Here is an 11,508-nt window from a genome sequence, read left to right on the forward strand (position 1 = left end):
CATGCCAGATGAAAGCAGAAGTTGGATTTGAAATATTTCCCCCATCTCTCAATACTTGAATGCTTCTTTAATGCTTTTTCCTTGCATTTTTCCTTCCCAGACACATACTGTATTTTTTTCTCTTTCCAGTGCTACATGAAAAACATTTTATCTCTTTCTCTATTACCTTTTCAGTCAAATTTGCCAGATGACGTCTTTGAAAATGGAATGGCAACCACCGAGAAGCGGCCTCTTTCTTTCACTTTTGGCGACCTGCCTTACGAAGACCGCGTGCCCCCTGCCAATGCAGCAGAGTCCTCTTCTGCTCATGTCAGCTCCAGCCCTGACATCACCATGACCCCGACCCAGCACCGAGCTCTCAAGTCCTCCAAGGGCTCAAGCCTGGACTGTAGCAGCAATGACTCCCGCAGAGACTCTGTCACTGAGCCAAAGGACCTGCCGTCCCGGGGGGAGGGAGCAGTGGTGGAGAAAAAGGCCACCCCAAGGGCAGCTCCTGAAGTTTGCCAAAAAACCTCTGACGCTGGGAGCGATCATGTCTTTATAGAAACAAGCGTCCCGGTGTCTCTCCTGCAGGACACAGATGAAGGTTCAGAGCTCAAGCCTGTGGAGCTGGATACCTGTGAGGGCAACATCACGAAGCAGCTGGTAAAAAGACTTACGTCAGCAGAGGCACCCATGACCCCAGAGAGGTTGCCGTGTGAGGGATCGATTAGTGGGGAGTCAGAAGGATATAAGTCTTATCTCGATGGAAGCATTGAAGAAGCCTTACAAGGGCTTCTCTTAGCTCTTGAGCCACATAAAGAGCAGTATAAAGAGTTTCAGGACCTGGACCAAGAAGTGATGCATCTGGATGACATCCTAAAAGTGAGTACATTTTTGGAAAATACTACCCTAAAGAAAATCTGAGCGGGTAGAATTTCCTCCCCTTCCTCCAAACATCATAGTAGAGTTTTTGGAGATCAATAAAATTCCTCAGTAGCAGTTAGATTTGCTCCTGCTTGGAGCGTCCTTTCACACTGTTGCATTTTTAAACCTGTCTGCAACGTGCTAACTGTAGCCTTGTATCCTCAAGCAATGGATCTTTTAATCTACTCAAAACCTGGGGGAAAGAGAAAAGGTGCAATGGCAGAGAGGTCATTCAATTGTACCCTCCTCTGAAGAAACTACTTGTGAACCCATTGCTTGTGCCATGCTGGAGATTAGACTATAGCCAACCTTCTGCCTTTAAAATCTATGGGTCACATCTTCAGCAAGTGTACTTGAGCATACCTCCTCTGAACTCTGTAGAGCTGGGCAAAGCTACACCAGCTGAGGATTAGCCCTTGTAGGCATTTAAGCTGAGTTTTCTAAATTGCCAAAGGGATCTAGAAGCACAGGTCTCACTGAAGGTTGCCATCCCCACATCGCCTAGGCTTTTTCCAAGCCTTTTCCTTTTTCCCCCATCCATTTTTAAAAGGAGACACATCCTGTCATTATACTAAGATGGACATAGCATGTTGAAAATTAGAAGGAAGAACAGGGTTTTGCGTGTGTGTTTTTAATATGTTTACTGCCAATCACTGTGACTTGTATCTCCCCCATGAACTCATGACACATTACTGTGCAAAGAGTATTAAATGGGAAGTAATCATTTCAAATGCTTCATATTCATATGCAAGTTGGTCTGCTAGTCATTTAAGCCTTATCATTTAAAAACACAGCTGAGGAGGAAGGAGAGAAGCATTTATCCTTCAGCATTATCTTTTTACAAAGAAAGTTTGTTAACATCTTTGTTTCCATTGGTGTTTGCAGCTGCACGGTACTGTCCCAAATTAAGTGCTTTTTTGACAGCCTGCAGCCCCTGTTACTTGCACTATTTCCCAAGGAGGGTCAAGCAGGCAAAGCTACTGTTACTAATATTTTTTAACTTCATGGCTGCTCTGCAGCTTGTACAAAGAGGTCAACTATCCAAACAGCAGAGGAGCAATGGAGACTCTTTATTTACACTCCTTCTATCAGAAGTTACAAAGGGACAGACACAGGATGCGGGGGGAAGAGAGAGGACGGATGTGTGCGAACAGGTTTCCTGCGCAGGAGAAGCACGCCTTTTCCAGATCTGCTTTACGTCTGCGTGCTGCCTGTCGATCGGCCCACAGACCAACACTCGGCGTCGCCAGCAGCCGTGCTGGGCTCCCCATGCAAAAAGGCTGAGCTGGAATCCAGCTGTGGCTGAAGAAATCTCTTTTGGCAGTATCAGATGGGCAGAGAAAATGAGAAGCCCACGTGTTGCTGTTTGCTTTCGCCTGAAGAAGCTGCACTACCAGCCCTGAAAGAAATGGTAGCGAAAACCATCGGGGCCGCAGAGGAGGCGAGATGCAGAACCCGCCTGTGTCACAGAGGCGTTGGGAAGTGTGCTTGATCAGCTCATGACTCTACAGTCAGTGTAAGGTGTCAAGTGCTAACATACGACCATATAGCATATTGTGTGCAAATGAATTGGAAACAAAACTCCAAACCTCCTTAGCTCTAGAGGAGCTGGTGCTGAGTCTGAACTCAGAGGCCGATGCATTTCTTTCTACCAACTGAGACAAAGTCCTGGCTCCTGCCTGGGACTGGAAGATGTGGCTTGTGGAACGGCACCGGTGGCTCCTGGCTGTTTCTGGTCAGTTAATGACATACTGGCTAAAGGTGTTGAAGTCATTGCACAAACCAACAGAGATGATCCCTCAAGTTACATCTGATCCTGCAAAGTGACGCTGGAAATAACTCTGTGGGCATGTCTGGATGAATCGCCACATGGGACGAGGGCCTTCAATACTTCCTACAGCAACAGCAGGGCTCCAGTCGTGCTTCTTCACAGCAGTGAGACAGGATGGCTTCCCCCCTCTCTAGCACTGTTAATTTCCCAGTTACAATACTGCCTTTCTCTGTCAGCTAGGAATCTGATGCCTGACTGGCTTTTCCTTAATAAGCCATGCGGCTTCAAAGGCCACGAAAGTCCTCTCATCCCTTGAATAAATCTGCAGGAACGGGACCAAATCCATTCCTGCCTAAGGTCTGTTGGAGTTACATCTGGAATAAATCTGATAGTGCCATTGAATATGTATAAATTGGCTTCCGTAGCTAGAACAGCAATTACAGAACGTGCCTTCCCCTTTCAACTTACAGTGTGTTAATTGCCGTCTCTCCTTTTGGAGGATGCTGAAAGCTGCGTCACTTGGATTCAAGATGTCCTTCTCGTTTCTATAAAACATGCTGAATTTTGCCTTTGAGGATTTTCCTTTGGGGAAGAGAGGGGGTAGGATGGGGAGGAGGAAGGGAAGGGTTTTTCCAGTTCTCAGGCTTTGATTGTATATGCTATGAATATGAAGGTTTGAAATGAAACACCCAATAAAATGAAGTTTTAAAAATAAAATGAAGAATTTGAAAGTTTTAAGCTTTATCCTTTTTTTTTTCTTTTCTTTCAGTAGTAGCTAATATCTGGGGTTTTCATTGGTTCGTTCTGCCTTTGCAGTGCAAGCCAGCAGTAAGCCGAAGCAGGTCCTCCAGTTTAAGTCTAACAGTTGAAAGTGCTTTAGAAAGCTTTGATTTCCTGAACACCTCTGACTTTGATGATGAGGATGGTGGTGGTGTGGAGGTTTGTAATGGTGGAGGAGGTGCAGACTCAGTGTTTTCAGATACTGAGATTGAGAAGAATAGGTAAGTTTGTAGTAACTGCCAACTGTGCTTATGCCAAACTGATACCCTAGCTCTTCGTCGCTAACAGGGGATCCCGGTGCACACATTATTCAAGGAAGACTGACTAATCCTTCATGAGTTTATAGGGTCAGAGGGTTCCCCGTGGCTGCTGCATACAAAATCTTTAGCTTCCAGGATCACTTTTTTCCTGTCCAAATACGCGCAGTCTGTCCTCCAAAGAAGGATAAGTTAAATTAAGCTGACATCAATACTGGCAGAGCCTCTTCCTTGACATAGGTTTGGACCTGGCTTTCCTTGGATATAATTACTAATTCCTCTGTGGTTTTTCCCCCCTCCCTTTGTCTTTTCTCTCTAGCCGAATGAGTCTTTGCAGTGGATTAAGCTTGTCAGTAACAGTAACACAGGGCCAGATTTAAGCAGCATGGTGTAGGTTTCCTTTGGAATGTAAGAGTGATGACTGGTACTCTGTTCATGGCCCTGCGTGTTACCTGCCCTTCTTTCATCACTTTCGGTCTTTCTGAGGGGAAAAAAAAACCACACACAAAAAAACCCCTGTGGTGTTTGTGCCGTGGTCTGCCATTGCCGTGTGCCCTTAAGATGCTGTGTTTCAATCATTAGATCCTAAAAGCATGTTTGCATCCTCAGAGCCAACACGATGCCCAGCAGGCACATAAGTGGCACTAGAGCTGGGAGAAAAGAACATGGTTCCCCAGGACCCCCTGCTTTCCAACCGGGGAGCTATACTTCCCACAGCTTATCGTGGCCTGTTTAAAACAGTTTTGCGTACAAACAGGCAATGACCGTTCAGTTCCCATAATGTCACCGCATAGCTTCTTCCCAGAATAAGGCTTGGTGGGAATTAAAACTCAAAAAAATGTGTTGCTTGCTAAACTGGCACTCTGAGCACAGTTCAGTCTGCATTGATTTAAGGATCTGGCTTTAACGAGGCACTTCAGCATAAATTTAACTTAGGCAGCAAAAATTAAGATTAAGTGAGTTTATAAGATAACTTAGAAATCAGCTAAAATCTTTTAAGTCAAAGTAGAAGTTAAAATTTCCTTTTTTCCCCTCTGGCTCATCCCCAGACAGTGTAGATTCCTGCTTCCATTTTTAGATGTGCAAGTGTGTGACTCAGTGTAAAGATTGCAAGTGTTGAAACTTCTGAGCTTGCAGCCAGATCCACTTTCTGTCTGGGGACTGACCTCAGGCTTTGCACTTAAACACAGGGAGGACCATTTGTACAAGACAATGTTGGAAATAATGATTTAAAACACAGTGAGACAAGCTTTATGCTCTTACAGAAACAATTGGCAAAGCAAGCTGGACACATTGTGCCTAAAACAGCATATGAAAACATCATGTCTCTTACTCCAGCAGTGGTTTTCCTTTCCTTCTGCAATGAGCACTAAATTCGGCACTAATTCAGGAGGACGCTGAAAGCGCAGAGCTGTTCTTCGCAGCTCGGTGCTTGGGATAGCACAAATTGTCACGGTGCTTAGCCCAGAGCGAGTGGGGAGGTGGTTCACCAGCGGATGGAAGAAAACTGTCACCACCAAGTGACAGTAACGGCGGGTTAAAAAGGCTCGCTGGCGTGGGCATCGCCTCTCTCAAGGCAAACCGGCTGGGGAACAGTGGGTACAGCCCTTCCGCGCCCGGCCAGGGCAGCACTGCTCCTTTGGGATATGGTGTGTTCATCGCCAGGTTGCTGGCTGCTTTCAGCTCGTTTGCCGTGCTCGTTGCTCGTCGCCCTGAGTGAGCATCTGTGTGTGTGTCTGTGTGTCTGCCGTGGCGGCCATCGGCCCTGCACTCACCTCCCTCCCTCATCCCTTCCCAGTTACAGGACGGAGCACCCAGAAGCCAGAGGCCACCTGAGCGAGGCGCTCACCGAGGACACGGGGGTGGGCACCAGCGTGGCCGGCAGCCCCCTGCCCCTGACCACAGGGAACGACAGCCTCGATATAACCATAGTTAAGCACTTGCAGTATTGCACGCAGCTCATTCAGGTACCGAGCCCAGCTCATTTAGGGCATATATTTTAAAATCTTCCCTGTAGGCACCGACATGCCCATAACGTGGGGTCCGAGCAGGCTGGCCAGGTCAGCGCTGCTCGTGGGAGGGAATGGCTGGGACATTGGCTCGTGGGAGCGCAGGCCTGGGGCAGCCGCCGTGCCGGGGTGAAGGTGACGCCAGAAAAGCCTCTGTCGTTTCCGTCCCGGCCCGTCTTGGAGCTGACCTGACGTGCAAACTACAGGGCACTTGGCAGGTGCTGCCCAGCAGGACTGACGGGCAGCGTAGCAGATGACAGGGGCAGCCCCTGCTCTGGGTTACAAATGTCCACCAGCTTCGCCGGGAGGTCCTCGGTGAGATCGGTCCTTGGTTAAGGCAGCCCGTGTCTTCAGAGGTAAAACAGAAGCTCGTGGCCCCACTGTTTAACCGAGCCCCAGACACAGCTGCAATGTTCAAGAGCAGAAATGAATTTCTGCATGTGAGGTGGAGAGATTGCAACACACACAGTGAAGGCAGCACAAGACAGCCCTCCTGGGACATCAGAATTGTCTGGTCCTGCCCACAATTAACTAGCACAACCTTTTAGAGGGTTTATTTCCAGAGCCCAGGCACAGCGAATGTGATTTTAATCCTCCAGCAAGCAAGGGCAAAACATACTGCAACTTCCTCTTTACAATTACTTGACTCTTCCATCTTAGATATAATTAGCTTTACTTTCCCAAAGGCCCACTGATGCAATACAGAGCAAGCCTGATTCTAGCACCCTTAGTGCTGAGCTGGACGCTGCTGACTCACAAGTATGAGAAAAAGGGAGGGTTTTGGTTTAAATACAAAAGTACACAGTAAATATGCAGCTGGTGGCGGCAATCTCGAACTATGTCCACACATGGAGCAGATCTGTTATGAACAATATTTACATGGACTGCTGAAGAAAATGCAGATGTTGGCAGCAAGGGAGTATGAGCAAGGAGAAAGCACCAAATTAGTAAAGGCACATGAGTAGTTGATCAGAGCTTAAAAAAAAGGAGTGGAGAAAGAGCAACCTGTGGTCTGCCTCCAGGCAGGTATATCCTGAAAGACTACGACCTATGTTATGCAAAAATTAGACTAATATTCTTTTCTGGCTTTAAGGCTTATGATGATGATGGATGGAGAGTGGGTAAATCAGAAATTACTTATGCAAATGGCTGCTTGGATATTCAAGTGTCTGGATCTGTATGTAGATGTTAAAGATACAAGCAACAATGCATATCAACCAGGAGCGTAAAATATCCCAGAGACAAAAAACTTTTGAAGTTAAGGAGATCCCATGGTTCCAGGCAGTGAATTTGCCATTGCACTTCTTCAGGTGCCAGGTGTTTTTGGAGTTTTTTGTTTTCTTCTGAGGTTTTTTTGTTTGTTTGTTCAATGACTCCTTTTCCTCTCTTCCCATTTGTCTTCACCAGCAAATTGTCTTCTCCAGTAAAACACCATTCGTGGCAAGAGACCTTCTGGATAAGCTGTCCAGGCAGATCCTTGTGATGGACAATATTGCAGAGATCAGCACAGAGAACTTGGGAAACATCACCTCCCTTACTGATGGTAGGAGATAAGTTAGGGGGGTTCCTCTGAAAAGGGTTGGTTTGGACACACATGCCTCCTGAAATGATTGCTGTGCAGAGCTGACCATCGCTGCAGGAGATGCTAGCATAGTAAGGGCCAACTCACCGTTACCAGCAGATGTAGCAGTCACCCCAAGTCAGGGGTCTTATTCTATCTTCAGCGCTGGTATCCAGAAATAAGCAGGTGAGAAGAGAAAGGACTTCCTACCCTGCTTGATGTGCAGAAAATGGACAGAGGCCATTGCTGTGGTGGGGTGGGGATGCTGCCACCTCTGAAGAGCTGAATTCTTCTTCCACTTCTCTTTCATGAGGAAAGGCAGGATCTGCCTTATACTATCAGAGCTATAATACAACTCTGCGAACATTTTATCCTTTTTAGTCATCTCTATGGAGAATTATTTAGTTACTTTTCTTGTTGTTGCTATTTAAATACCTTGAAAGAGTTTGACAAACATGTAGTTACTCACCCTCATGAGCACTCTGTCAGGATAGGCAAATACAACATGGTGTATTTACTTTGTTTATCAGAAAATCGGGGCAAAATAGAATGACGTTTACCTAAGGCTGCAGAGCAGTGCTAGGACAGGGACCAGTCTTGTGCAGACCATTTGCAGTATTCCCCTAGTATTTAATGGTATTTAAAAGGATGATTCATTAGTGCCCAGAACTGGATCAAGAGCAAATTTTCTCACATCCTACCATGGGAAACAAGAAAAAACACATTACAAACTTGGGGTGAGCACATGGTCACGCTCTGTGAAGGTAATGGCACAGGGCAACTCACCAAACAGTAACTGTCCATCAGTGGGCTAGGGTGAGATTTCCTCCACTCTTACCATTTTTTCTGGAAGTCAATACTTCCAGCACAGCTTTGTTTCATCGTTCATTTTGTCTTCTCCTCCAGCAATTCCAGAGTTCCACAAGAAGCTGTCACTGCTGGCTTTCTGGATGAAGTGTACTGGCCCTTCAGGAGTGTATCACACATCTGCAGACAAGATGATGAAGCAGCTGGATGTCAATTTTGCCACTACTGTGAATGAGGAGTGTCCAGGACTTGCAGAAACAGGTACCAACTGCTGCAAAAAAATGGTGTCCGTCATCAAAATGGAGAACAGTTGTTTACTGGGCTTTACTCAATCTTCATTGTTTTGTTTCATAAAATCATAGAATCATAAAATAGTTTGGGTTGGAAGGGACCTTTAAAGGTCATCTAGTCCAACCCTCCTGCAATGAGCAGGGACATCTTCAACTAGATCGGGTTGCTCAGAGCCCCGTCCAGCATGACCTTGAACGAAAGGGTTTCCCAGCCCTTTTGAAGCCTGTTTGACAACGGCTCCAAGATATCATTTGAAAACTAATGGCATAATTCTTGAAGCAGTTTTGGCCCAAAATAATCAGATCAGAACAGGAGAAAAAGGTAAGGTCAGCAGAAAAAAAAATACTGTTTTAAGGTTTATGAGCTAATCAGAAAGTAAGTCCATTCCCAAATACAGGTTTGTAAGCAATTCTGTGAAGTAGGAAGCCTCACACTGAATTTTATGCGTCTATATAATGTCCGCGCCCCTTTACAGTGCACTGGGATGAAATTCATACACATTCAAGTGAGTCTATCTGAACATAGGTTCCTATCTGGAATGGGATAAACCACATCTCAAACTCCAGCTATACTGACTAGCTCTCCCTGGGACAAAATGGGGACATAGGGTGATTTGCTCAGGTGTGGGCACCAGCACTGCAGATGCCTACCCAGGGCAACGTTATCCTTCCTGCTCCATGCTACAGCTCCCACAGACAGTGCCTCAGACTAGCTTTCTGCATGCCACGAGCTCACTCAGGAACATAAAAACACGGAAAGCCAAATCCCACCTCTGTGCGCATCTCCCTCCACGTCAGTGGCATCCTGGAGATGTAACTGGCAGTGCACGTGGATGGGTGTTTAGTGATTCAGGATATCGTCTGGGTAGAAAGGATGCTGTACGGATCAGATAGGAAGCTGCAGTAACCATCCATAAACTGCAGAGGTTCATCCTTAAGAAGATATCCTCTGTTGAGGAGAGCTAGACAGGGAGAAGGTCTGTCTAGCTTCTAATGTAACCACAGTTGAGGTTAGAAACGTTGGGAAGTATCTGGCTTTGCAAATATAGCTCGCTCTTTCTGGCTTTGAAGTGGACTGCGTCATTTTGCCAGCAGCTTTTGCTCTCACTAACATGTCCCTCTGTCTGTGACTGCCTGCAGTCTTCAGGATCCTGGTGTCTCAGATCCTGGACCGGACGGAGCCTGTCCTCTACTCCAGCATGTCCTCCGAGATCATTACCGTCTTTCAGTATTACAACTATTTTGCCAGCCACAGCGTTAACGACCTTGGAAGCTATTTGCTGCAGCTCGCAAAAGAAGGTAGGGCATATAAATTCTGGTGGCTAATGGGGGAGTCCATTGGTGTCCTTCTGAGCTCAGCCCTGAGGCTGATTTTACAAAAGAAGGGGGGAAAGGAGACAAAGACTTGGATACTAAGTCTGAACACACTTGAACAGTTGTATGTATCAAGGCAAAAGAGCTGATGCCGATACACCCTACAATCAGTCATTTCTATTTCCATATTTGAATGGGCAAAAAGTATGTTGAAAGAGTTAGTTTTTAGGAAATGGCTGATGGTGGTGGGCTGGGCCCAAGATCTGGGATGTTTTCTGTGCCGCAGCTGGGATGATGTTCTGGTCTTTCACCATCCTTTGTGGAGAGACTTTCTGAAGAGATGCGCTCTTCTCAGGAGCCAAGGGATCACAGCACCTCAGTGTTTGGCAAGCTCTGTCATCGAGAGCTAAGGAGAGAAGCAGATGCTCCACAGAGCATGCTAGACTGCAATCCCTGGCAAGCCACGCTTTCTTCTCTGAGAAGGAGTTTGAGGAACCTTGCCTAGTTTTCCTTTTTATGTGGGCATACTGGGGAGCTTTTGCTCAAAAACCTGGAACGAAAAAGGCATTTCAGCCCATCTCTGAAACACATTAGCCCTGACTCTTTGATGGCAGACATCAGTCTGCCTAGGAAAAGCTCTCACAAAGATGCTCTGGAAGTCAGTACATTGGGTTTCACTTGTAATAGGGAGGATTTACATCTTCCAGCAGAAAGTGAAGATTTGACAGGTAGGCCCTTAGCTCTGGGTAGACGCAAGTGCTGCAGTGTCCCATCTAGCCCATCTACTCATCTCCTCCTTTGGAAGAACATCTGAGAAACCGGCCCAACTTAAAGCCCAGACAATTCCCCATGCAGACACACTGCAATAGGGATCCATGGCAGTTGCTCAGATGGGGATTTTTCATGTCCTTTGTCTATGTAGTAAAAATTGAGGATCGCTAGCAGGGAAAGGAGCAATCTGAAATATCAAGAGGATAAAATAAGTAACATGGACCTTCCTCTTGCACTTCTAGCCTCTGTGGTTCAGGTGCTGCAGTCAGTGAAAGATGGAAAACTGCAGCAAAACGTGGCCAAAATAAACTCCAATAACCTTCCACCACAGCAAGAAGTTTTGAGAGCTTTGGCTTTACTTCTCAATGAAAATAAAAATGAAGTCAGTGAGACTGTGGCATCACTTTTGACAGCTACTGCAGAAAACAGGCACTTCAGGGAGAAGGTAAGTGACAGAAAATCACCTGTCGCATAGGAGACCTGTATCATCATGACATTTTTTCTGCCTGTGTGTCTCAAATGTCTATGTGTATAAAATAATTGCTCCAAGTTTGAGAGGGATTTCTTGTCTAATTTTTCTGCAAATATCCAGGTCTGTTTCTGTCCTTATGCCAGTCTGCTTCTACCTGTCATTACACTAAGCAGGTACTAACCAAAACTCCGCAAATACTGAGTGCTGTGCTCTCCAGCTATCTTCCACATTTCAGCATTTCTGCTGGCTTGTCTCAGACTTGGCTTCAGTCCAAGGCTTCAAGGCAACAATCCCCAGCATCATCAACGCACAAAGACGTAGGTCTGAGATTTTTATTTTTTTCCCAAAGGAGGCTGGCATCTCTGGGACCTCCCGCCATTTCTGGAGGGGATGGACTGCCTTGGGTGAACACAGCTCAGCTGTGGGATCTAAGATTTGAGTCTATCATCACAGATACTGAAGGCAAGAAGCAGGGCCAGATTAAACACAGAAATTAGAGAGAAGGGAGAAGAGGAATAAGAAGTTGTTAGGGGTTGGCTTCTACCCTTTCATGGCAAGACCTTTTCCTCC

General features: G+C 46.2%; 1 protein-coding gene across 3 annotated transcripts in view; it reads left to right on the plus strand.

The window, feature by feature from the left end:
* The window catches only part of FAM65B (family with sequence similarity 65, member B), a 36,131-nt gene that overhangs the window by 19,015 nt on the left and 5,608 nt on the right, over positions 1-11,508 (plus strand). For 2 of the 3 annotated variants that reach the window (XM_010295816.1, XM_010295817.1), the window contains 7 exons: positions 175-864; positions 3,494-3,678; positions 5,513-5,681; positions 7,131-7,266; positions 8,191-8,352; positions 9,522-9,680; positions 10,709-10,911. In XM_010295816.1, coding sequence (XP_010294118.1) covers positions 175-864; positions 3,494-3,678; positions 5,513-5,681; positions 7,131-7,266; positions 8,191-8,352; positions 9,522-9,680; positions 10,709-10,911 — 1,704 coding nt within the window. Of the gene's footprint in view, positions 1-174; positions 865-3,493; positions 3,679-4,033; positions 4,109-5,512; positions 5,682-7,130; positions 7,267-8,190; positions 8,353-9,521; positions 9,681-10,708; positions 10,912-11,508 lie in introns of those variants that run through there. The other variant, XM_010295818.1, reaches the window with a different exon arrangement.

This window comes from Phaethon lepturus, unplaced genomic scaffold (genome assembly GCF_000687285.1).
Source record: "Phaethon lepturus isolate BGI_N335 unplaced genomic scaffold, ASM68728v1 scaffold12171, whole genome shotgun sequence".
Taxonomy (NCBI): domain Eukaryota; kingdom Metazoa; phylum Chordata; class Aves; order Phaethontiformes; family Phaethontidae; genus Phaethon; species Phaethon lepturus.